At 34.3% G+C, this 25,984-nt stretch overlaps 1 protein-coding gene across 2 annotated transcripts in view; it reads right to left on the reverse strand.

The window, feature by feature from the left end:
- Cadm2 (cell adhesion molecule 2) overlaps window positions 1-25,984 on the reverse strand; it is a 974,322-nt gene that overhangs the window by 81,510 nt on the left and 866,828 nt on the right. For both annotated transcript variants that reach the window (XM_052740982.1, XM_052740983.1), the window contains one exon: window positions 11,216-11,394. In XM_052740982.1, coding sequence (XP_052596942.1) covers window positions 11,216-11,394 — 179 coding nt within the window. The remainder of the gene's footprint in view (window positions 1-11,215; window positions 11,395-25,984) is intronic.

The raw sequence follows: 25,984 nt of genomic DNA on the forward strand, positions 1-25,984 counted from the left end.
GCTGTGGTCTTCTCACAGACACACCCTGCTTCACAGCATCACCTCTTCTATGTCTAAGTCCCTTGTTATGATCTCATTTGTGAAGCAGCCTCTCATTCTGGAAGTAGTCAAGTTTTCCTTCTCTGTGTCTGCAAATGCTTTGTAGCAACTCTATATATGTTTATTACACATTGTCATTCATTTAGTGTTCTATCCCACACAATAAACCACCAGGATAGTACTACAAGAAAGCATGTCTTCGTTATTTACAAATACTTTTTCCTGGGAAAAGTACTCTTGATCCAATGTTTGCTTAGCTCTGACCCTGAAAAGAGCCCCTATTTAACTGAGTATCTAGAAAAATAATACTTTCAAGTCTAGAGAGTATATAGTATTTACCTGGTGTTTACCATTCAATATATATACATATATATGTGTATACATGTATATATACATATATATCTTAATGAAACAAAAATTAAGAAAACAGATAATCTACTTAATGCTGTACTTTATTTTTGGAGTGCCTACCTAAATTATATATGTTTTAGGGACATGGAAATGCTACTAGTATGGATGATAATAATAGTGTCAGTAAATAAGCAATATGTCACTTCTAAGAGCATAAATATGTAACCAATATTGAAATAAGATTAATATGTACCAAAGTTATGGTTTTTGCATAAAAAACTGTAGAAATTTCTGCTAAAATTCTACAAATCAGAAAGAAGACTCGGAAATATGAAGCTGAAGAAGCTTCATCTCTGAAAGAGTTTGTCAGCATTTTAGACTCATTAGAATTGTAAATCATAAATGCCAATCAAAATAATGGGAAAGTGTCCCCTCCCTTCACGTGTTAAAAAAGGAATTAGAAATCTCGGAAGCCGATCTTCTTATGGGGGCTTATTAGAGCACAACAGATCCTGTATAGTCCTGTCAGAATCAAGTCACTGCCAACAGGAACAGCATGCGATACATTGCAGAGCAGTGTCACCCTTTTTTTCTAATAATGAATTTTTCAGGTTAAAGGTATGTTGTGTTTTCTGTAAATGTGGTATATAATTTCTAACTTGTCAACTTGTTTTGTTTTGTGGCAGTTTCTCTTTTTAAAAATGGCATTCAGAATGGATTTTTGACACAAAAATTAAGTCTAAAGAGCCCCAGAAGCCCAAGCTGCTTGTTTCTCTCCAAAGATTGTTGCCTAAATAGGGAGAAAAAATTGCTACCATTTAGTCTGGAATCCGTACATCCACATCCTTCCTACTTGATGGTACTAACCCTCCCCCGCCCACACTCCGTTCTAGAGTCAGAGTAATCAGTTCACTTTAAGAGCAGTTATGGATATGCACACAAATGGTCGGGATTCTGAAGATAACAGAAGTAAGGTGAGAATTGTTATTGTGCTAAAAAGAGTTCCAATTTCTCTGACTTAAAAAAATAATATTGGATCCTTAATATTTTATTGCTTGTTCTACTGCCGTTGGGAGCGATGGCAAGAGGCATGTTTACTGGTTTTGTTTTTGTAAAGACAGGCATTTATCTGCCCCCATTATATTCAGCCGCCTGTAGCAGCCTATTTAAGTCATTGCATAAAGTGATGACAACTCCTGAACTCTCAACTGCACTGGCAGACATCAGCTGACAGGACTTCAACTCGCCACCGGGACCCTCCTCTTTGGAGATGCTATCGTAACCACATCTGTTTCATAAAAGGGACCTTTCTCAAAATTTGATTGGAATGAATTTCTTAACATCTTTCTCATAGCTTCCACTGATTTCTCATGCTAAGTGGAAGCCTTATACAAAGACAATAACAAAAAGTCTCTCTAAATTGGAAAGACCTACAATTTTAAACTGTAGGTGGTAGCCAACACTTCTAAGTAATTACAAGGAAAGATTATGACTCAAATCGATGTCTTATTTGAAGAGAAAAAAATGCATTTTCCCTTTTAAAACACATTTGCCGTATTCTAAACGGATACAGGTAAGCCGAGACTTAAAACAGGTTCAACAATGCTTTCAGCTTGGATGATCCTGTACGATTTAGCTCCACTGACCTCAATGTACGAGTTTTTTTCCAGGAAGGATCTTACTCTGAGTAAATCATGTGATTTTATAGGAGGCCATCATTGCCATTTTTTAACAAAAAGTAAACAAAGAGATACAAGGAGGAAGTCTGAGCAATTGGTATTTGTTTTTCCATGTAAACTCTGTCCCGAAGGAAGCAAGAGGTGTTTTGCATACTATTTAAGTTAGGAACATGTAATCACTTCATTAAAAATAGAGTTTGATATGGTAATTTATATAATTCCTTTTAGAACTGATTCTTGATTTTGATGAGTCAAAAACTGACCTAAAAGAAAGGTATTCTGACAACTATGAATTTCATATTTTTGCATGTAATTTTAAAAGGGAATACCCCCAAAGATGTTGATCTGCTCTTTAAGCACAATGGAATAAAGTTACCTGCTACTTTTTACTGCAAATCACAGCACTCTGAAATCTTCAAAAAATATTTTGGGTATGTGGAAAAATTGCGATAAAAATGTTAGTATCTTTTAGGATAGACAAGTTACTCTCTTCCTTAGACATCCATGTTTCCATATAACAAGCCTGAGCTTAAAATCTCTTTTTATATCTCTAGATTGAGTGATGTTTTTCACTGCTCTTTGTTCATTTCCCGACATGGTTGCTCAGCTCTTGCCAAGTGGTATATATATGTCATTCAGTAAATTTCTTACAACGATTTCCTTTGAAAACTTTCCTTAGTTGAGTTGGAATCTAGAGTTTAGGGTTTGTTTGGTTGATTTGGTTTTGGTGGTCTGCTTTTGTTTGCGTGTTTTACTTTTTGTCTGTTCATGTTTTTTCTTTCTTAAACAAGATACTATACTGCTCAGGCTGGCCTGGAATTCACATGTAGCAGAAGATGACCATGAACTACTGAAGCGCTGCCTCTACATCCTGGATACTTGTGTGTGTGTGTGTGTGTGTGTGTGTGTGTGTGTGTGTGTGTGTGTGTGTGTTTGTGTGTGTGTGTGTGCATATCTATGTATTTCTAAAAATATAAAGATGCCTCTATAATGTTCTTGGCATGTACATTTTCAGATTTGACCACTTGGTGTTAGACAACCCATGGAATGGTCTTCACTGGGGAAGACTGTTTCTCCTGCACTCAGCAATCTTTAGTTGCTTGTAGTTCTCTTTTTAGTGAACAAAGTCTTCGAAAGAGTAACAGTGGCCCCCCAGAGTATCGACTCCTAGTAAACTATGCTACCTGCATTGAATGTGACAAAAGAAATGTATCACTGACAAAAATCCAAGAAAATATAAAATCTTACAATGAGAACTGTTTTATGTTGGTGAAGTAAACCTTTCTCACAAAAGACTGTATGTTTCACAAAATTTGCCTGGAAAAGTGATCAGTTTGGTCATCACACTACGCGTAAGATTTCACTTGTTTGATGATTCTTTTTAAATTTAAGAATAATTGAGTTTTCAAAAAAGTTGAAAATATTTAAACTGAATGTTCAGTTTGTTAAACAGAAGTAATGCAAGTGAATTAATCCTTTCACACGCATCATGTTTGGCGCCCACTGGAAAATGCCTCACTGCCTAGTTCAGAGAGGTCAGTGAAAAGAGAAGAACAGATTGGGAGCCTCACTTGTAAGTAGTGTTCACAGGACACTGGAGGGAGAAGAGAGGAAAATACACACGAATTATTTTTAGATTCTAAATACTATGCGATATATTCTATATCACACTTGCAGAAACTATGAAGTAAGAAACTGCAAAGCATATTTTATGTAAAATCCATAGTTTCAGAAAACCAGTGCCCAAATTCTCCCCATAAGGCTATGATGTATGGCTTCAGTTCTCTGACAAATGAGCCAACTAAGCTCCATGTGTTTTGGTAAAAGAACTCTGTAAATATTTGGAAAATTATAGCCTAACTAGATTTACACGTAAACAAACCAGGAAGACTTGGGTGCAAATGATTTCATCCTTGTGTTTATTGACTGCAAATTATTATTGACTGCAAATGGGAGAAGGGTTATATAAACTTAGTGCAGGATATATTATTAATGTTGAAAATTTTGAATGATAAATTCTGAATTAAGATTTTTTCCTTTGACATTTGGGAAGTTGTCCATCTATAGCTGGAAGAACATTTACATTAGTGTGATATATACACATGAATTTTGTATAGTGACAGCTGAAAACTTAATTTATCCACTGCATTTTCATCTTAAAGAGATGGAATTTGGCTCAACTTTGTTGAGTGATCAATCCCACACACACACACACACACACACACACACACACACACACACACACACACTTTTAAATGCGTTATAAAGCCAACACAGTACTCTGAGCTCCACTTGTCTCTGCAGAGTTTGGCAGCTTATTAAAACAGAGGCATGCCTTTCCTACAGGCATCAGAGCTCTGTCTACATTTTCATGTCTAGAGTGAGGTGTTATCTCAGAGATTAAAGAGACTTTTTAAAGGATCATGCATCCAGTGACTACGTAGGAAGATCTCCACCAGCCTTGCTGAGATCAGCAGCCAAGGGCTCTCCATTATTAGCCCAAAGTTCCTCGTTGAATAGGGGTGTCTTTACTATCGTTTTCATTCTATACCATGTATTTGACATTTATGTTTCTAAAGAAAGCTTCTCCAGGAAACATGCTCATTATTAGCACACACAATTAATTTACCAGCTTGTTAGGTCTGTTTTTATATGAGGGAACAGATTTCAGTTGAATCCCTCTTTTATGTTTCTAGGCTGTACATCTGTTCACTATCCAGTCTTCTCTTCCCTACTCTACACACAATTTACTCTCTCAGTGCCATCATGATCTATAAGAATCCTGTTATCTAGGAATACAACTAAGTATGTAAATAAATAAATACATAATCCTCCAATATCTCCAAATATTTTCTTTCTGGAAATTGTAACTCTGTGCCAAATAGACTATCAACTTTTAGTCTAGCTACTATGATAATCAGAAAACCCTTTTTCTTTTTATTGTGCTAAGAGTACTCATTTACCTACAAATCACTGTTATTCTAGATATGAAGTGTAAAATTTATACTTCCATAATAGGTATATACACTTCCTAAGAATATTTGTTTAGCTCTATGGCAACCATTTAATAGAAAAGTTAAGATATAAAATTATGAGATGATCCATCTGTTTAAAAATAAATTGCATCATTCAACCATACATGTGTTATTTTGTTAAATTTAACAAGTAAAAACAAACTTAAAATTGGTATTTATTTTCTGTACATCAGGTAAATATTTAAAAGCAGTAATACACCAGAAGTGTTTCTTACAATGAAATAAGTTTATTTCCCTGCCTCAATTTGCTTTCCTACCATATCGAGCAGGTTATTTGCTTTCAGTACCCAGAATCCAGGGGGAAAATTACTGCCTCCCCCACAGTCTGAAGAGGTAAGTTTGGCTTTGATGTGATGTTTTGTAATATATGTATACAGTATTTTTGTCTTGGGGCATTATTGACATTTATTATGAACAATAAATATGAGTGAAAGTAGCAATTGTAACTGACTCTTAAAGCTGGAAAGGCACATTTAGTAGCTTGATACATTTCACTAGACTAAAACACATAGGCATTTATAGTAGAAATATTATGTTACTGTTAATTTTGTAAAATATTAAACTACTATTATAATGGCTCATACCAACTAACAATAAATGTGATGGATCACATATCATATGTATGTGTGATATTTAAATGTGTTACTAATAAAGTAATTATCTTTCAAACAAACAATGGCAGTGCCATTTTTATCACTACTTATTTCAATAAACACCTGAAGAAACAAATAAACTAAAAATGCACAGTGGTATTTCAGAGCTATTAAATCAACAACTGTGATACTTGATTGGGAGAATAAAAATAGAAGCAAATTGCAATTCTATTTTCATCCATGCTATCAAAATAATAGTTGTAGAGAATTTCACATGTTTTATATGGTTGTAAGGATTAAATATCTTAGAAAAGAATCTATATATAATAAATTTAAAACATGGAAAATTATATAGTCTAATTTCATTCAAAAGTAGCACAGTATAAGTTAAGATAGTGAAGTGATCAAGTTTTAAAATCTTATTTATATGAGAAAATAAAGACCCAGTAGAATAAGTTAAACAATGGTAAAATAATTTTACCTCACATGAAAGTGTTGCTGTGATACAAAGGGTAAATTTGGAAAAGCAAGGGGAATAATGTGGGAACTTTCTGTAATATGTGTGTCCATTACCATATATCCTGCTTTCTCTATTGAAGTTATGATATCAATGCCCACGGTGTTGGCTTACAATATGTACCTGCCCAAATTCTGAAGCTACTGATTGAAGAAACAGCTGGTCATTTTCTCTGTCTACCTTGCAGGATTTCCTTACAAATCTCAGGAAGGGCACTGATGCTAGAATTTTCTTGTTCTTTAGGAATGTCTGCTGAATTAATATTTTGTATACCGTGTTTTAAAAAAGATTTGGAAGAAAAAAAAAACTATGTTATTATTTAGTAAGTTCACTTCTTCTGCTCTCTCTCTCATACACACACACACACACACACACACACACACACACACACACACACACACAGATACACAGACACACACATGTGCCTGGATGTGTATATGCGTATGTAGGTTGTATGTACTTTGTGTACTCTCAAGTATCATATGTGTGTCTTTGTATATTTGGTGCAGAAGTTATAACTCTAATATGAGTTGATTAAAATACACTGATAAATTCCAAAAGGAACTAAATTAAGATTTGGGAACATTTGGACTTATCACTGTTCATATATATTATGTCTCAAAACCTTCGCATTTCATATAGTTGTGATGTTTTCAAGAATATAGACTTCAAAATTTCTGTTTTATCTATCTATCTATCTATCTATCATCTATCTATCTATTTATTTATTTATTTACTTATTTGAGAGGCAGGCATGTACTAGGTCAAGGCGTAGAGATAAGAAGGGAAATATTGGGAATAGGTTTTCTCCTTCTACCATGTGAGTCCCAATAACAAACCCAAATCTTCAGCCTTGGCAACAAGTTCTTTTATTTGGGAAGCCATCTCACCCTCCATCTCCTCCCAAAAGAGCAATGTTTTAATCAGGTGATGAGAAATAAATACGAAATATTTTAATTGCTTTCAACTATAAAATGAATTAGACTGAGGCTACCAGTAACTCTCTGTTGCCATAGCTCTCTGTTTTGATGCCTTCAGTAGTTGGATGCTGATCTGGGTACTCATTGCTTGGGAAGAAAAATGTATGTAGCTTCTTCAACATAGATGTTTTCCTAGAGAAAGAAGGCTTTTTGGTAAACTTACCTCACTCAACATGTCATTAGCTTTTACACTATGGCAAGAATTTTTCTATAACTCTTTGTTAGCAGGAATTTAAATTCTTCTTGCCGGGCAGTGGTGGCACACACCTTTAAACCCAGCACTTGGGAGGCAGAGGCAGGCGGATCTTTGTGAGTTCAAGGCCAGCCTGTTCTATAGAGTGAGATCCAGGAAAGGCGCAAAGTTGCACAGAGAAACCCTGTCTCGAATGTTTGCTGAATTAATATTCTGTATACCACATTTTAGAAGGACTTGGAGAGAAAACATTACTATGTGATTGTTCAGTAAGCACTGGTGTTGAATCTGCCCTTCATATTCAGGCTAATAGTGATATACAAGAATGCTAGTCCAATTCAAGGCACATCTGTATAACTGATAGTATTTTATATACTTCCATTTTTTTATGTATGCCATTTATTTAAGACTAATATGGAACTCTAGTGTTGCATTTACTTTTTAAATTTTGATATTTGCTCTGCACCCTTACAGACTGTGTTTATCTACATGGCCATCTTTCTTTAATCCTTCACTATTTTTTATTGATTATTTGATGTAATTTCTTCTGTACCTTATTAAACTATTATTGTATTGACTGCAATTTATATTATCATTATAGTCAGAATATATATACCAAATTATTGATGAATAAATGAATTGCTATTTTGGTCAGATTTATCAAACTACAGAGACAAATGGAACAAAATACTATAATCTGTTAAATTTACGTATATTGATTTCTAAAAAGTGGATGATAATGATAACAGAGAATCTTTTACATTTTTATAAAGACTAAAATATATGGAACTATAATGCTCATACTAATTGAACAGAATAACTAATTCTAGCTATTAACTTAATAGACTAATTTTTCCATTACTGATATTATTAATGAAAAGTGCTGCTGTCTCCCATAGTGCATCCTTAACAGAGCACAGATTTTATATGTGTATTGACTCCTCTTAGAGTTCCTTATATACTGACTTTCACTAAAGCTTTCATTGAAGGCAAGTTTTAAACCAGCAGTTTAAGCCACCATCTGTAGTTTTAAAGATGAAAATTTCAAAGGTATAATGGAAGAGAGGAGTTGAAGAAAATGTGCAGTGTGCATAACCCAAAACATCAGGGCTTATACCAATTAAATGCCATAAAACTCCAACATCCACTACCATTGGTACCCACAGGACAAAATATAACCAGAGCCTGACATCTGTGTTGGTAATTTTACAGGCAAGTGTTTCAGCCTCCATCACATTGTGAATGAATAAACGCAGGCAACTGTGGTAGATTCACGCATGAGTCCCATGTCATAAAAACCCTTCTGTCAGGCCGGGCGGTGGTGGCGCACGCCTTTAATCCCAGCACTCGGGAGGCAGAGCCAGGCGGATCTCTGTGAGTTCGAGGCCAGCCTGGACTACCAAGTGAGTTCCAGGAAAGGCGCAAAGCTACACAGAGAAACCCTGTCTCAAAAAAACCAAAAAAAAAAAAAAAAAAAAAAAAAAAAAAAAAAAAAAAAACCCTTCTGTACTAGAGCTACATTAAATCATCACAGCTAATATAAAAAAAACAACCGTGGTGTAAAACATAACAAATTACCACATGTAACATTCTTATAGAGCAAAATGCCACTCGAATTTTTATCATGGAGTAGGGTTTTGAAACAGCCAAACCATTAACAGAAGAGTGTAGCTTTTCCGTTTATGCAACCAGTGACCAGTGAAACATTATACCTAGTGTGCAAAGGGGAAAAAGTACCCTCTATTTTGTAATGAACCCAATTGGAGACCCTCTAAACACAGTGCAATATCGTTGCACTGTTTCACAGAGCCTCTCATTACTTGTGTCTGTAATACTAGGTAAACTACCGAGGAACTTCACAGCATTTATGGAGCAGCATGAAAAGCATTAATCTGTGGGGTGCTTTTGATGAATTGGAGTTCAAAAGCAAAGCCAAAAATGACTTCTTAAAAAGTGCTTAGGAAAGTATTTAGCAGGAATATGCCCACTGCCAACAGCTGAAAGGTAGCCTGGATATTGGCAAAATCATACTGTTGCCAGCTTGTAAATACTGAGATAGCATGAACTTTCCCCTACTTGAATTCCTGAAAAGAAAAAGGTGACATATCTGGACATATTACTTCTCAGTCACTTCTCTTTGAAGTCTCCATAGTATTAAGGCACATTGCTGTCAACACAATGTGTCATGCTACACAACATGCAGGTGGAATTCCTACCTATTTGAGAGTAGACTCAGAAAAGTTAAGATAAAACATATATATATATATATATATATATATATATATATATATATATATATGTACCAGACAAGGTGAGAGCATATGCTGTACACAGATATATACCCTTGAGACCCAGCTCTTAAGTTCTGAGGAAGTTTTGTGATTAAAGTGGTAGTTTTTATACTATGTCTGGTAATGAAGGTGGCATGCTCACCTACATGAGTTTACCACATTTAATCCCAGCCTAATTATCCCAATTATATGAGTGATCTCTCCCAAAGTTGATTTTTTTTAACTTTCCACAACATATTAAAAATGAAACACAGACGTCTATAATTTCTGGTGTACTATTTTTGAAAAGTCTATATACTTTATGTCTTCACTGTTTAGTATAGCAAGATAATGAGTTGTTTGTTTATTTGTTTTTGAGACAGAGTTTCTCTGTGTAGCTTTGGAGCCTGTTCTAGAACTTGCTCTGTAGACCAGCCTGGCTTTGATCTCACAGAGATCCTTCTGCCTCTGCCTCCCAAGTGCTGGGATTAAAGGTGTGGGCCACTACTGCACAGCTAGCAAGGTAATGTTAAGAAGAGAGATTTTATACTACAACAATTTTGAAAATAGAGCTATGTTTATATCATTTTCTTCATTCTAATTATATAACAAATGAATACCTCGAAATAGAACAAAACAAGGTTTTTCTTTTTTCCAGAATATTAAATCTCTCTCAAAAAATTAGACTTAATCCCTCAAATATTTTTACTGAAAGCTATTTGACTCATCCATATTTCTAGCAGTACTTTACACTTTGATTCAGATGAAAGACAGTAGACACATTCTCCTGGTAATTCTTTCTCTTGGAGATTCACAAAAATACATTCTGGCATACACGAGAAACTGCCAGCAGCAGTTATATAAAGGAAGCTAACTGTGTTTAATACAGTATTTATGCATGTTATAAGAAGGTGTTTCCTTCTAGTCATACATTAAAGCTGCCTTATAAAGAAGCCGTGATGTTTGGAACTTGAGTAAAACAGTCATTTTCTTTACTCATGTCCATGTCTGCCCCCTTTCTCATTCAAACCAATTTTGAATTAAGTTCAGACAAGAGAAAATAATTTCAAATTATTATGACTCATAAGAAATTAAACATTACAATTGCAAACTTTTGACTTTACTACACTCCAATGGCATGTTATTATATTTTGTGTGGTGCAATTCAATGTTTAGAAAGCACATTTTAATATAATACAATGAAGTTAGCTACAGAGAAATGTTTTTCAGTGCTTTGGATTATAACTAAAAATTATTTATGGTAAATTTAAAGATAAAACTAGTATAATTTACAAATCACTACCAAATAGCAAATTAAATTACTTGTAATAGGCTTTTCATAAAATAATTTTATTTTTCATATATGCTTTAATTTTTTTCTTATTAGTCAAACTGACACATATTAAATGTCTCTCTTAGAGATAGTTATACTCATGAGAAGCTCTTCTGAATGAAAAAGCAGACCGATTTTACTTATTTTTCTAACAATGTTTACAGATTTTAGCCATTCTCCATGGTTTTCCCCCATTCACGTGTACTATTTCCCAAAAGAACTCACCATGTACAATGAGGACATATTCTGCACTGCTTTGGCCAATGGTGTTCGTGGCTTCACATCGATACGTGCCATTGTCTGTTTTGTTCAGGAAAAGAATGTTGAGTTCCCTACCACTCACGACCATTCGATCAGGATCTGGTAATTCTGCACCATCCTTTGTCCACAAAACAGGCTCTGGCCTATTGGATACAGCATGCATGTAGAGAGAAAAAAAAATTGTTGAATGTTCTGTGAACAAAATCAAACAATTTATATCGACACCGTTTTTTTTTTTTTTTATGTCTACGTGTTAGCTTTTATAAGGTACCAAAGAGCCATGAAGGGTTAACTCACAAGAGTTAGAGGGAAGATAAATATAATTTAATTCTGTTCTACGTAATTAATCAGATATGTATTAAGGAACAAATTTATTGAGTTGCTGTAGCTCTCACTTCTGGTGTCCTGCTTAGGTCAGTTCTGAATCCAGATGCTGCTGTCAATGACTAACATTTCATAATGAACTACTTTCTTTGGACTTTCTTTTTCTCCTTCTTTTTACCACGGCATTTTATAACATGGGCCTGCCATGGTGGCATGGCACTTCTTGAAGCTACCCTTCACTCTTATCTCTACCATTTTTCCTACACTTCTGAATAATTTTTCTAGAAGTATTTCTTTAGTAAAACGGATTAAGAGGACCAGGGAGATGGAAGAGCACTTGCTGTACAATGCTGACAGTCCAAATTCCATGCCTGAAAAGCATGGTAGAAAGACAAGTCTTGAAAGTTGTCCCTCTACACACTGTTGTGTGAAACACCCACACACGTTCATACACATGCACACACACATATAATATTTTAATCTTTACAAAATATAGTCAGACACTGTATGACAGCTCTTCATCACTGAAATCTACTTTACATGAAATAATGACACCAGATTCTGATAATGACACCAGTCTCTAAATCCATTGTGACTATTTGTGTAAATGAAAGTGCCTTTCTTTCCAATGAGATACACCTATGAGATGCTATAAAGAGATTGTCTCCATGGGCTCCTGGAGAGTCTCAGAAGGGGTTACTTAGTTACAGAACTAAGACCTTCTATTTTACTTCTGAACTTCTATGATGAGACAGAGGTCAAATGTTGAGCTGGAAACCAATGTCTAACGATGTGAACAAGTCAGGCTGATGTAACGCAGCCTCCACGAAAATTCAAAGATGTGGTGTCTTGTGGAAAATTCATGGGTGGAAAAACTGCTCGTAGAATCCATGAGTTAGCAATCAAAAACATTATTGCCATGAGCAGGATACCCCCTTTCAAGTTGTTGATATGGTAACCTCAAGAGACCTTGCCAAAACAATGGAGGCATCTGGCATTTATCTACTTGGTTGTCCTCCAGAATCAGATGTTAAGACTTTTTGCTGAAGCCCCCCACTCCCACCTGAAATACACACACTTTGTTTGTACGCCATGAAGATATCAATCTGGAACTAACATGGAAGCTTCCTCCCTGAAACCTAACCTGCAAAGGAGGTGTGTATGCAGGGTGCTGGGGGAAAAAAGTCATCTGCAGTCTGACCTAGCCGTGAGTCCTATAAACTATGACACAAATCTTCCCTTGTATGGAGCTGTGGTGCCACTGTTATGAGAGTAAAAATTTCTCATTGATAGATTTTTAAGGCCTGCTCCATAGGAAGGAATCCATGCATGGTCATAACCATATGGCAGGTGGCTATCATAGTCTCTAGAACAGTGGTTCTCAACCTTCCTAATGCTAGGACCCTTTAGTACAGTTCCTCATTTTGTTGTTACTACATAAATGTAATATTGCTACTGCTATGAATCATAATTTAAACATCTGATACGCAGATTATCTGATACACAACCACTAACAGGGTTAAGACAAACAGATTGAGAATCAGTGCTCTAGAAGGTAACTGAATACTGTTAGTTAACTAAATTGACTTGCCATCAATTTGCTTTCAAAATATTTATATTTATATGCACAGAGAAATGTTACTCTCAGCCTGAATCATAGAAGCTTCTTTCCAGGGAATGACAGTGGATGCAGAGAGTTCACAGATGCCCAGAATAAGTGATGGATGAATGCTCAGCCCAAAACAAAGATCAGGTAATGTTACAAAAGATTGGGTGGGAAGAGTGTAAGAAACAGAAAATGGGAGAAGGGTTACAAAATGGCATCTTCTGGGCAAGACACACCCATTGGAATCACAGGCGCACAGCAGCTGCAGACATCTGCACGGGATCACTAGTGGTCAGAGAAAAACGAAAGAGACGCTCTGGGGTTCCTTACCCCTTGCTGCTGAACTGTTTGCTACTGTTAGACTCATGAGAAAAGTAGTCATTGCCTTTAAATGCATTCCAACTGATGATACTCCCAGGATGCAATGGATAGTTCTAATCCTGTCTTGCACACAAAGCACTGATCGAAGTAAATGGGTCACAAAACAAAAAGAAATAATAAATCTAGAAAAAGCATTGGTAGGAGTAAAGGAGAGTTAATAGAGATGAGAAAGAGATAAGAGAGAGATAAGAATACATTATAAATATGTATGAAATTATAGAAGGACTAACAATAAATAATAAATATTTACATAAATAAATAAGAAAACAGGGAAGTTTTTTTTTTTTTTTCCAAGATTGAAGGACTCCAGTTTGTCTTTTTCTTCTACACTTTCTCCCAGGCATCATCTCTTTATTTAGTTCTTCATCTGTACTCTTTGCAATAACCTTTGTAACAAAGAGAGAAGTTGAATGTTTCTCTGAGGCATTCTAGCAAATTAATTGAAGACAAGGAGGGAGTCATGGCAATTCTGCTTCATAGTGTGTTGATCAGAAGGATGGTTTACAGTCAGCTATGTGTAATTGGTCTAAGACATAGTAGCAGTTTTCTGGGATTGAACCTTCCTACTGTGGGATTTGACACTATCTCCAGCTTCATGGAGTCAGAACTGAAGTGAATAACAGGTTTCTTTGTTGATGCCCCTGGAAGTACTTATATTCCTGGTAGAGAGAAACTGGCTGGCACATATATTTTGGTGATCAGGGTGAATTATTGCAGTGCGTTAATAGAGAATAGTAAGTCCTTTGTTTTCTCTCTATCTCTTCAGAAAAAGAAACAAAGAAATGAAGGCAATTTTATCAGAATTGTACTCATGAGATTTCTGAGAGAACATCTTTACATGAAAAAAAAATTAGAGAAACTAAGTATATGAAATTACTGGATAGCATTATTTTTCTCATCCAGTGATAATTTTATTAATATCTCAACCAAAACAAAAACAAATGCTAATACATCTCTACTTGCTGCATATATCATACTTTTGCTACATGCTATTAGAATTTAATAATTTGAATTTTGGAATACCCCGTAAAATCATTTGTGTTCTTAGCATCCTTGAAAATGGTTTTAAAAAAAAGATCAAATGAAGCTAATATTTTTGTCAGAACTAAAATAGTAGAGTTTTTGCATTTTTCACAAAGCCATATAAATTTTTTATTTTATAAACAAAACCACTAATAAAAATAATATGGATAATTTTTATCTGAAGACACCACCTTTTGTAGTTCTCAAAAGAACTACTTATAATTACAAGGCAATGCTTTCTTGATGTATAAATTGAGATTAGTAAATGCAGAGATATAATTTTGCCCATACATCCAAAATTAACACCTCAAATGTAAATTGTGATAGTGTTCTAACTGATTAATATGTTTTTCATTATTTCTTAAGCACATGGTTCTATAAATGCATAATTAAATTTAGACATGTTTTAAAATTGTGTAGAAACATAGAAATCTAAACAATGTAATGAAATTTAAGTGCTCCGTCTGTATTTAATTTTTTTCCTAAACAAAACATCTCCCTTCTAGTAAATGAATGAAAACTAAAATGGCAAAAGAACAAAGAAAAGAAAGATAAAATAAAGCAAAGTTTGCACGTGTGGTGACAGGATGAGGCTGTGATTGAAGTAAGAATTCCACCAAACTAAATTCTCAGGCATCCAGGATCCTACCTACTCTGGAGATAAGTCTTCAAAGCTGTAAAGGTGTTCACATCATTAGATGTAATTTTAATGAAACGGAGTTTAGAGTTTATGTACAGCTTATAAATAGCTTATACTTGTTCCTGACTAATTTTCAAATGTTTGGCCTAATACTGAGTGGTTTAGTATGCCTTGATACAGTTTTTGTTTCATCTTAGTATAGAGGACGCCTAGGCTTTTATCTAGTTGGTATCTAAAAATGATTGTGTTTTTTTGCTCCAGATGACTAACATTCTTCTCTCTGTTCAGGCATCCAAAGAGGATCATTTTAAAAGAAGTTCCAGCTCATAGTTTTTATGCAATGAGGTTAGAAAAGATTAGGAGGCAGACTTCAGGAGTAACAGGAGAGTGAGGAGCAGCAGAACTGAGATATCACGGAACCGCTCTGCAGTATGAACATTAACATAGTCACTACAGAATGTCCCCCTTTCTATTACAAGACAATTAGAAGTTTGAGACTATCAGTATGACCTAAAACTTCATTTTAATTTTTGTCCATCAAATCTATAAACTTATAAATATGATGTTATAAGAGGGTATACCTAAGGCATTTTATAATAGGTTCTGCTTCAACAGTGAATCATGGAAATAAGAATAGAGATCAAAGATCTTCATGGATTCTTTTTCATAGTTTAAGAACTTAGTGCAAGAGATTATAATTTTCTAGAAATTAAAAAAAATTAGCTCACAGTTTTCTTTATAAAAGCATTTCTTTTAAGATTATAACTTTAACTACAACATTTCTTCCTCTCCTTTCCTCTCTCCAAACTCTTCTATATGACTCTCCCAATTCTCCGTCAAATTAATGGCCTTTTTTCCCACTAATCATTATTGCATGTATATATGTGTATCTATAAACATATATATTCTTAAATCTATTCTGCTCAGTCTGTGTAACATTAACATTAAATAGATTTTCATGGCTCATGGTTTGACATTGGACAATTGACTGCTGTGTTCTTCCCTATGGGAAGACCATCTCTCCCACTCCCAGCTTTTCTTAGTTGCCTGTAATTTTTGTGTTAGGATGATGCCTTGGGGGATTTCCACTGTCCAGTTTGGCAGGTCCACTACTATCATCTTTGTTCAGGTCACATTTTGGCAGTTTTCATGGTGAAGCTATGGCTGCAGCATCTCACCTGTACAAATCTGAGTAGAGATTTCCAGTGCTGTTCACAAATTATTATTTATAAATTAATGTAATTAGGAATTGTTATAATTATCCTTGACTGTCAAATAATTTGTAATTTGGGTAGAAGTAACTCTTCTAATCCTTTCAACTCCATGTGAAGTCATTTCTGCTCTATTCTGTATGTACTGTGGACAGGAAACTTTTCTTGGACTTCACAATTATTTGCCTCTGTTTTAGACATATGTTTTGGGAGAAGAATCAAGAATCAATAAGTAATTTAATTACACAATAGTGAGTCTCATGATTCAGGTTGTCCAAAAAGATGTCTTTTGATGTTTTTCTAGTTGGTCAGGAGTAAAAGAACTTCCAAAAGTTGAAATACTCCAGGATGAGCCCCTTCCCATGTACTGACATCCTTCCCCGGGTTCAATAATTTTTCCATCAGAGTCACATATATACTGAGATTAAACACTAAAATAATTATGAAATTTAAACATTTTTTGTAGATGAAAATCATCCAATGTAATAACAATCAAGTAAGCATCATTTCTGTCTCCAAAGAAAGAAGAAAGGAATTTATGAATATTTATACTCAATGTTTCCTTGATAATGAAGCAGAACTTTCAATAATTTGCTTTGTGTATCATGTGACCATGTGAAATGCCCACTAGCTTCATTTTAGTTTAGAAGTCCCATAGTTAGTCAACAGACTTGATTAAAATTTTAATCATCAAAGAGATGTTTAAGACACAATTCCTCTTTATTATTTGTAATATTTCCATGGGATATTGAAAAAGATAGTATGATTTTCATAAACATTTGATTGCACTTTTGGTATTAAGCAAAGCCTTTTAGATCTCAAAATTATTTTGTGTAGTTGTGGGAAAATCGCTTCTGCTGTCAAGTTTTAGAGAAACTCTAAGGAATATGAAAATAAATGAATTGTAAATCAGTTTTAAATGTAGGAAAAACTCAATTGTATTGTGTTCAGAAAAGAAGGGTCCCGAGAAGATTATTCCCCACGTATTTTCCCACTGCGTAGAATGAGACTGCTTCTCAAGCTAATGTCCAAATTTGAATTGACTGAGGATACAAAGGGAAAAGGGAGAAGGGGAAAGGGGAGACAGGACACACAGAGAAGAGAAATAATAAAAGATGAGGTTGCTTCATATTTCAAGAATTCAAAAACAAATTAAGAAAAAGTTCAAGAAAAAGTGTCCCTTATGTCCTGAAACTGATTCAAAACATCATTTTGTTATTTTTGCTTGTTGAAAATTAAAGATGTTGTGAAGCAGGAAAAACAAAACATGATTACTACAAGACTATTTCTCACACTGATCTTCTTAAATGAAAAACATACACAGTCATTTGTTACTGATGTACAAAGGATATGTTCTCATACAATTTGTAAGTAATAGTCTACATATATGTAAATTATTGTAAAAATATTGCCCTGTGTATTTGTAGTAAAAATCAAGCTTCATTTTTTTTGGATGTAACTGCTGTGTTATTTAATGGTAAAAGAATGTTTTCCATCTGTCATTTTTTATTTATTGTGTGTTTATGTATATTTATGTGTGTAGGTGCACATATTTACAAGTATGTATACACATGTGTGAAAGTGCTTGTGAGAAACTGTCATCAACTTCAGATATCCTCTGAAGTTGGACAACTTTTAAAAACTTTACTATTGTTATTGCTGTTATTCGTGCTGCTGATGTTATTGATGATGGTGGTGGTATTGGTGCTATATGTTCATGATGTGCACAGCACAAGTAGTGTATGTTGAGTGCCAGGGCAAGCATGTCAACATTAGAGAGCAGCTTCCGGGAGTTTTTTTGTTCCCTACATTTGCATGGATATAAGTAGCAGCATCTTAACCCACTGAGCCATCTCATCAGCTCTTCCTTATGATTTAATCTGAGACAGAGTCTCCCACTAACCTGGAGGTGGCCAATTACTTAGGTTGGGTATCTAGCAAGCCCAGAATTCCTTATGTCTCTACTTCCCAACACTTGGGAAGCACTACACACACACAAGAGCATTTTCCTTTGCCCAATACCCATATGATGAAATTGTCCCACTCCATCAAAATCCTCTTTAAAATGCACAGAAGTCTCTAAAAGTAGGAAATAAAACAGTCTGACTCCCATTACGATATGCATTTCAAGTGTTTTTCTACTTAGAACATTTCAAAGTCCAACAGCTCTATTCACATATTTTGGATTTTTAGTGTAAATAAAAAGAAAAACAGAAAAGACAGCTTTGAAAGAACCAGACAGGTAAAGAACATACTTAAATAACAGTGCTTCTAAATATGCATTTTCCATTGCATTCCTAACATTGTTATTAGTAGGCAGGAACAAGCTAGATAGTGAGACCATGTCTCAAAATTGAAATAATAAAATAAAAGTTTCATTGTGTGGCCCAAAGGTCTAATGGTTTGAGAGCCACTCTTCTATTTAATGTACAAATAGTGCTCCTGAATTTCATAGTTGCTTCTGCTTTATAGCATAAAACTCCTACTCATTCATGCTGGCTTGAGTAAGACTGTATCCCTCTCCTGTCCTTGCTAACCACAGTGTAATTTGGATTTTTTTTTAATGTCTGAACTACTATTTTATGAAAGTGATATTCTATTTGTTTTATATATAGTTGATATCATCACTATAGATAGATTTCCATTGAAAAGCTCGACAATGAAAACACCTGCTTAAAAGTCACTATGAGTACTGGTGTATGTGATAGAGCCAAAGACATCTTAAAACAGTCATGAATGAAGTCAGGTTGAAGTGCAAAATTTAAGTCTTAAATTTTCAGTTTAAACTCTAATTCCAATTTCTTCACTCTCATATAGAAATAGCCCTCAAAACATACTGAATATTATAGCAACAAGTAAAAGGACTCCCATTACATTAATGCTCAAATTCAGTTGGGCTAAAAAAATCAACATTAGACTTAATCATTATTATATTAAAAACTTAAGTAGTAAATAAGATACAGATTTCTTTTCTGAGCAATCTCATCATATGCTACATGAGTCTTATTTTCTAAGATACTTCTTCTTGCCTCCCAGTTCAATGGCTTATGGTGAAATGGGAAATAACCTATATACAAGAGGCAAGTACCCTTTAGAAGGCTTGATCATGATGACATTATTTTAGATGACAGAAATCCTGGACCACTTTTCGCTGACAAAGTGGTATTTACCGACGGTTATTTTAAAGTACTGAGATATAAAGCAATCATATTTCACACTCTATAATTCTGACCAATTGATGCCACAACAAACAGAAGATTATCCCTAGAAAAGATAAGAGTCTATGTTCCTGAAGGAGAAACAGAATTTTGTGCTGTAGTTAAAAACATTCAATTTGGGAAAAAATGCCTAAACTAATCTCTTGAAAATTTCTGATGAAGGAAAAACAATTACTCAGGCCTAATTTATATTTAGCATTTCTTTTCTTTGATAAGCATAGAATGTTAATTTCTAATTAAAAGTTCAACAAACTATGAGTAGTTATTTATCCTTTCATACAACAATGTAATTATCTATGTGTTTACATTAAGCATAAAACCTCTATGATGGGTTTAACAAAGATATTTTTAAATAAGGAGTTTTCTCAGCTTATTAAAAAAATCATTGCAACCTGAATTTTTCCTCTGGGACTATTTCCAAATTTTATTTTATGAATCAGAATTTATAAATTTGAATTTCTCAGACTGTACCAGTTTCTCAAGCTGTGTAGAATGTAAGGACATGCTGATACAAGAGAAGTTACTTCAAGCATCAGAATTGACCCTTAGTTTAAAAGCCATTCAGTTAACAGGGTGAAGTGATAGGGTTGTTTCCCTAAAAGAGTTGGGTTCATTGTTTCTTCTACTGCAAAATAGAACTAATTAAATTTGTCTTTCTACCTTCATGCTAATCACTGCCCATTATCAAACTTATTTTCCTTCATGGCTTGCTTCTTGTCTAATTTTAAAACAGATGGTCTTGAAGTAATAATGAGGTATAACTCATTTGTACTGTAGCTGAGAATTAAATGCTTTTTATAAGGCTGAAGATAACTCATGCTGAAACTTAAACTTTGAAAGTATATTTTAATCATTTCAATGAAATTCTTCTCAAAGGATTATACTTTTTCTGCATTATTAAACAGAATATCCTTAGTGGCACTCTTTTTTTTTTTCTTGCAAGACCTGAAGAGTTGGAACCTTTTTTTATGATGCATTAAAATGACTAAAATCTAACATGTTCATTTCCAGAGTGGCCAAACACTGTGATTGGTTGTAGATATCACGTTGAATGCCTCCGTCATCAAATTATTTAAGTTATGTTTTACATTTAAAAATACTGTAACATGTCTTCAAGAAAAAGTACTTCTACCTACGCCCTTACAGTTTCAATACATATCCTCCTCACCTTACCATATTTACAAGGTCTTTCCTTTTCTATTATTTTCTAGTTTTGGTTTTATAAAGAATCAAGTAAAGTGATTTGATCATGGAATCAAGAGCCTCAAAAGGCAATTTGGAAAGCATTTCTAACATATGGCAGTGTCCCTGCATCATTATGAACCTCTTTCCCTTCACTGAAAACCAAATCATATTCTTTCCCTCTGCCTCCTGTGAGATCATGCCACTGTTCAGGTCTTGCTTGCACTTTGCAGTGGTGATGTATTCTGCTGACCACAAGTCAAGATCATTGGTGCTCTACTGTCCTGCCTTTAAAAAAAAAATTGTGTCTTCCTCTTTTCTTTCTTTTGTCTTACAAGCATCTCAGATATCTCTGGTACTCCAAATTTGAAAGAGTTGCATGTCTAAGCCCTCATCAATCACAGAGTGATTCTGCCTATTATTTTGGGACCATTTGTAAATGTTCATATTTCTGACACTTGGAACATTATTGGTTGTTTAATTGGTTTCTTGAGTTTAAACATCAAAATGCCTGTCTTTTTAAATTAAGGTTGTGTGTGGTATATACATGTTAAAACCAAGATTCATGCCAGAAATTTTGTTTTACATAATTTCATTAAATATATTTTCTTTTCTAGGATACAAAATTATTTTCCAACATTGACTAAAATACCTAACCTCGCTGTGGGATGGTCTTTCTGTATGCTGTGAATATATGTTGTTCTGATTGTTTATTAAATAAAGCTGCTGAGGCCTATGGTAAGGATAGATAAGAGCCAAGTGGGAAACCCAAGCAGAGGGACAAGGAGAAGAAGGGTAGAGTCAGGGGCAGATGCCATCCAGCTGCCCAAGGAACAAGTTGCCATCAGACCAGTAAAGCCACGGCCATGTGGCAAAATGTACCTTAATAGAAATTGGTTAACTTAAGATGTAATAGCTAGCTAGCAATAAGCCTGAGCCAGAGACCAAAGAGTTTGTAATTAATATAAGCCTTTAAGTGTTTATTTGGGACTAAGCAGCTGTGGGACACAGGAAAACTTCTGGCTACATAACGTCTATAGAGACTTTGAATTAATTATGCTTACATATTTTGTACTTCTATATATTTATGGAGATGTGGTAGCCAAAATATTTAACAGATAGTGAATCATAAACTCCTTTGTAAATTTTACTGGTGAGCACTAAAAGGATATTGGCTCTAAATGTATGTTCTAGGAAAAAAAGGCTGAGAGATAAAACAATTCTCAAGTAGAAAAGTTTAAAGAACAAATGAGCACATCCTCTAGTGAATAATTGTAATGATTCCTGTTTTCTTTAATGTACTAAAAAAGTAGGATTGAGTGGTTTTTGTTTCGGAAATCTTCCTAAAATTATCATATGGATGATTTTGTTACTACATAATTGCACATGAAATTTCTATAGTGTTAAGGTTAAAAATTAAAAATTGTGTAAACTACATATTCACACATGCTCTTTTAAATATATGAGCCAAAAGGTACATTTCCTGAAAGTCTCACCCATGAATATGAAGGTGCTTTTTCCAGTGTCTTAAATATTGAGACACTCTGCACTGGATTTCCAGCTAAGCATTTACATAATCTCTCAAAATAATTGGCTTTCTTGCAAGAAAACTGCCTTTCTGGAAAGTGTTCAAGAAGTGCATATTCTCTGTGGATATATAGCCACGGTTCTGCAGACTCTGATGGGACTTTCACAAGACACTGGAACATTTAATTGAAAATGATTGAGTGCCCAGCACACCACAGATGCCCACCCTAAATAACAGCCGTGGAGATTACTGAGAGTCAGCTTCATGTTTCACAAACAAAACCAAAATATTCAGTTTCATTTCCAAGATAACCACTTGTGTGCTTCCAGAGAGTGAATGTGTGATTAAATTTTAAAGCCATGAGATGGGAGCAAAGGACCATATGGGCTTCAGCAAAGGAAGGACAGAATGTGGCTATATCTTTATTATGGAAATTTGGAACTAATTTCCTAGTATTATACCTTTGAAAGCACCTTAGGAATAGAATGGCTGTACTAGCTTTTAAATTTGAGTTAATTAATTATGATAATTTCATAATACTCTAGATTCCAAATCACAGGTAAATATCTAAGCATCATGTAACTTTCATTAATCAAAATTTTTTCTACAGGAATTTCTATATGATAGATACACCTACTTTATATTGTATCTTCCATTTACTTCAGAGACATACAAAAATATTTAATAAAAAATATAGGCTGATGATTAATGCTTTTTCTAAACTTCCTGCTTATTTTCTCTAGGCTCTCTGGCATTCCATTGTTTTATATTGTATTGGTAATAGCAGTTAGATCTATATACACACTCCATATATATCTATATATCTATACATCTATAATCTCTATATCGATATATCTATACATAACTATCTATCATCTATCTATATTTATATATCTTAGATATCAGATATCTGACAGGATTGAGTTTACATTACTGTTTTATAACTACTTGAATACTTGGGCTGATAGTTTTTCAATGCTCTCTACCTCTTGTCAAGTTACTAAAGTTTTAGAAGAATTTTCTGCAAGAGAACTGAGAACACAGAGTGAACAAGACAATACAGCCCTCAGTGTCGTTACTACAGATTGCAATCACAGTTCTACCATTAGCTAGAGCTTGTCATATAACCTCTACAAGACAAACACTTTTAACCTACAAAATAGGAACTATAGAGTTCATAAACCCTTACCACAAGGTAGTTGCATGATTTAACTGTGTCAACTTAGCATAAGAAAGCTGCTGGAGAGATGCCTTAGCAGTTAAGAGCATGTAATGCTGCTGCAGAGAACTGGGTCCAATTCCCAGCATCTACATCCAGCAGCTCACAGCTACCTGTAACTCCAGTTCCAAGGAGATCCAAAGCCTCTGGATGCCATAGGCACCAGTAGTCATGTTCACATATCCACACAATACATATAACACAAATATTTTTAAATTAATGAATTAAAAATCAAGTTAGAAAACTTGGAAAGTACTAATAAAACAACCATTTATATTTCACAGACCTTGGATTTTTAACAAATGTTGGCCCTACTGGACATGCCATCATGAAAGTTTGGGTTGTATAAAACCATTTGAATTTATTTTTTCATTTGTTTGCTTTGCAAACTTGTTAACTGACAACTGTTCATTCCACCCTGGTAACAGTGCCTGGAAAAGCAGCCTCTTTCACACGTGTGGAACCAGGATTAGTTCTTTTCTCTTCATAGTTCTTTCAAGTTTTCTAAAATATTTTCTACATAACTGCTCAGGTATTTGTGAAGGAGCCATTTCCATAGATTTCAATTTGCCAGTCACCAATTTCTCATTATGTTACGTTTTACCTTAAAAGAGCCTCTTGCCTCTGCATTCTCTGTATATGAATATTATTATTATTATTATTATTATTATTATTTAAACCCTAATAATCATGGGTACCCTAACAGTTTTTATGTGACTTTAGTATCAATTCATTTGTTTCTATATTGATTTGTCTCCTGGATGCTTTTTAAAATTCATGAACCATTGCCCTAGAGTGTGTTTATTCTGGTCAAAATCTTGCATTTGAGATACTTGGAAGAATCTATGATCATAACTCATTTTCTGGACTTACTATGGCAGCTCATTAACAATTCAATACTAAATATGTTTAAGACTTTTGAGTAAAAATCTTGGTGTGATACTTTGTACTTAATCCCTTTACCAAATGACACTTTATGGTCCTCATGGTCATTTATTAAGACATTACTTGTTGGGAGTCTTTACATATATATTATCTCTAATCCTTACATAATTTGTTCATTAGTTACACATTATATAATTTTGGAGATTAAAAAATACTGAAGTAAGAAGGAACCTTGTGTAGAATGACAGACTATATTACCACATTGTTTGGCCAACATGACTTAATTAAACAATGATGTGAACCATGGATAATGTTGCATCTCTCATGTCCTGTCGCAGAGCAGTGGCTTATAACAATTTTCTATATTTTCTGCTCAATTTATCTGTGAATCTAAAATTTTTCTAAAATCAACATTTATTAACTTACAAAAACAAACTAATCCAAGTGACTAAGAATCTGACTCAAGACAACTAATGCCGTGGCAATAAATAGATAATAAAATTCAGGTCCAATCCTCAGCTCTACTTCTATGCCACCACAAAGACTATGCCCCAGAGCACTGTACCACAGACATCTGACTTGAACACTAATACTGGTATTGTGGTTAGTTAGAAGTATTAGCAGGAGAAATATAAATGTTGGCTAATAAGATCTCATGCATTAGATGGAATGATTTGAAATTGCTAGAGTAATAGACTCATACTATTATATTAATATCATATCTTCCCTATTTTCATGAACGATAATTCACTCTGGATGATAACTTGCCTTCATTAACTCCTGGTTTGTTTTGAAATTTAGTTTCACTAATTGGATTGTGTAACAATTGGCAAATGACCTGTAATTTGTGCTTTGTAAGAGGAGCCTGCATGTTATGTTAGGCTGAAGAAACTGATTGGTATGAAGCTGTTTTGCCTTAACTTTTGAAGAAACAATTCTATTCTGTCCATGAGGATATGCATTTGTATGTACACATCATATTTCTTCCTTAATTTTTGATCATCTCAAACATCTGTATATAATTGTTCCTTTCCAACACCTCACTAGTTGCTTGGTGGCATGTGATCTGTCTTTCTAAAGATTAAAGTCTTTCTTCTTAAACAGAATAGAATGTTCATCTCTGTGCAATTATGCATGCTATATTTCTGCCAAGAACAAAAGAAAGATTATAATTACTGGAAGGTAAAATAGTAACTACAATACAAGCATTGTGCTGTATATACAGGAAAATTCATCAGATCCTGGAATTATTTTCTTCTTATAGAATGCCAAATGCACATTTATTCCACTAGAAAATGTATCATTGCTTTTTTTTTAAAGTAAATTCAGAATGTACTAAACACTGGGTTAAAATGAATGCTGATTCACTTGTCACAGCATGTAGGGGCAACCCTGCATCTTCTAAGGTCGTGACTTTAATGTAATATAAAAGGTATTTTCTTCTTCCACTTTTATAAATGGAGAATGTGTTGCCTAAAAGCTGTCTGGGAATTCAGCCAAAGACAGAAGAAGGCTG

The sequence above is a fragment of the Peromyscus californicus genome, unplaced genomic scaffold (genome assembly GCF_007827085.1).
Source record: "Peromyscus californicus insignis strain IS unplaced genomic scaffold, ASM782708v3 Scaffold_16__1_contigs__length_79575227, whole genome shotgun sequence".
NCBI classification, from domain to species: Eukaryota; Metazoa; Chordata; class Mammalia; order Rodentia; family Cricetidae; genus Peromyscus; species Peromyscus californicus.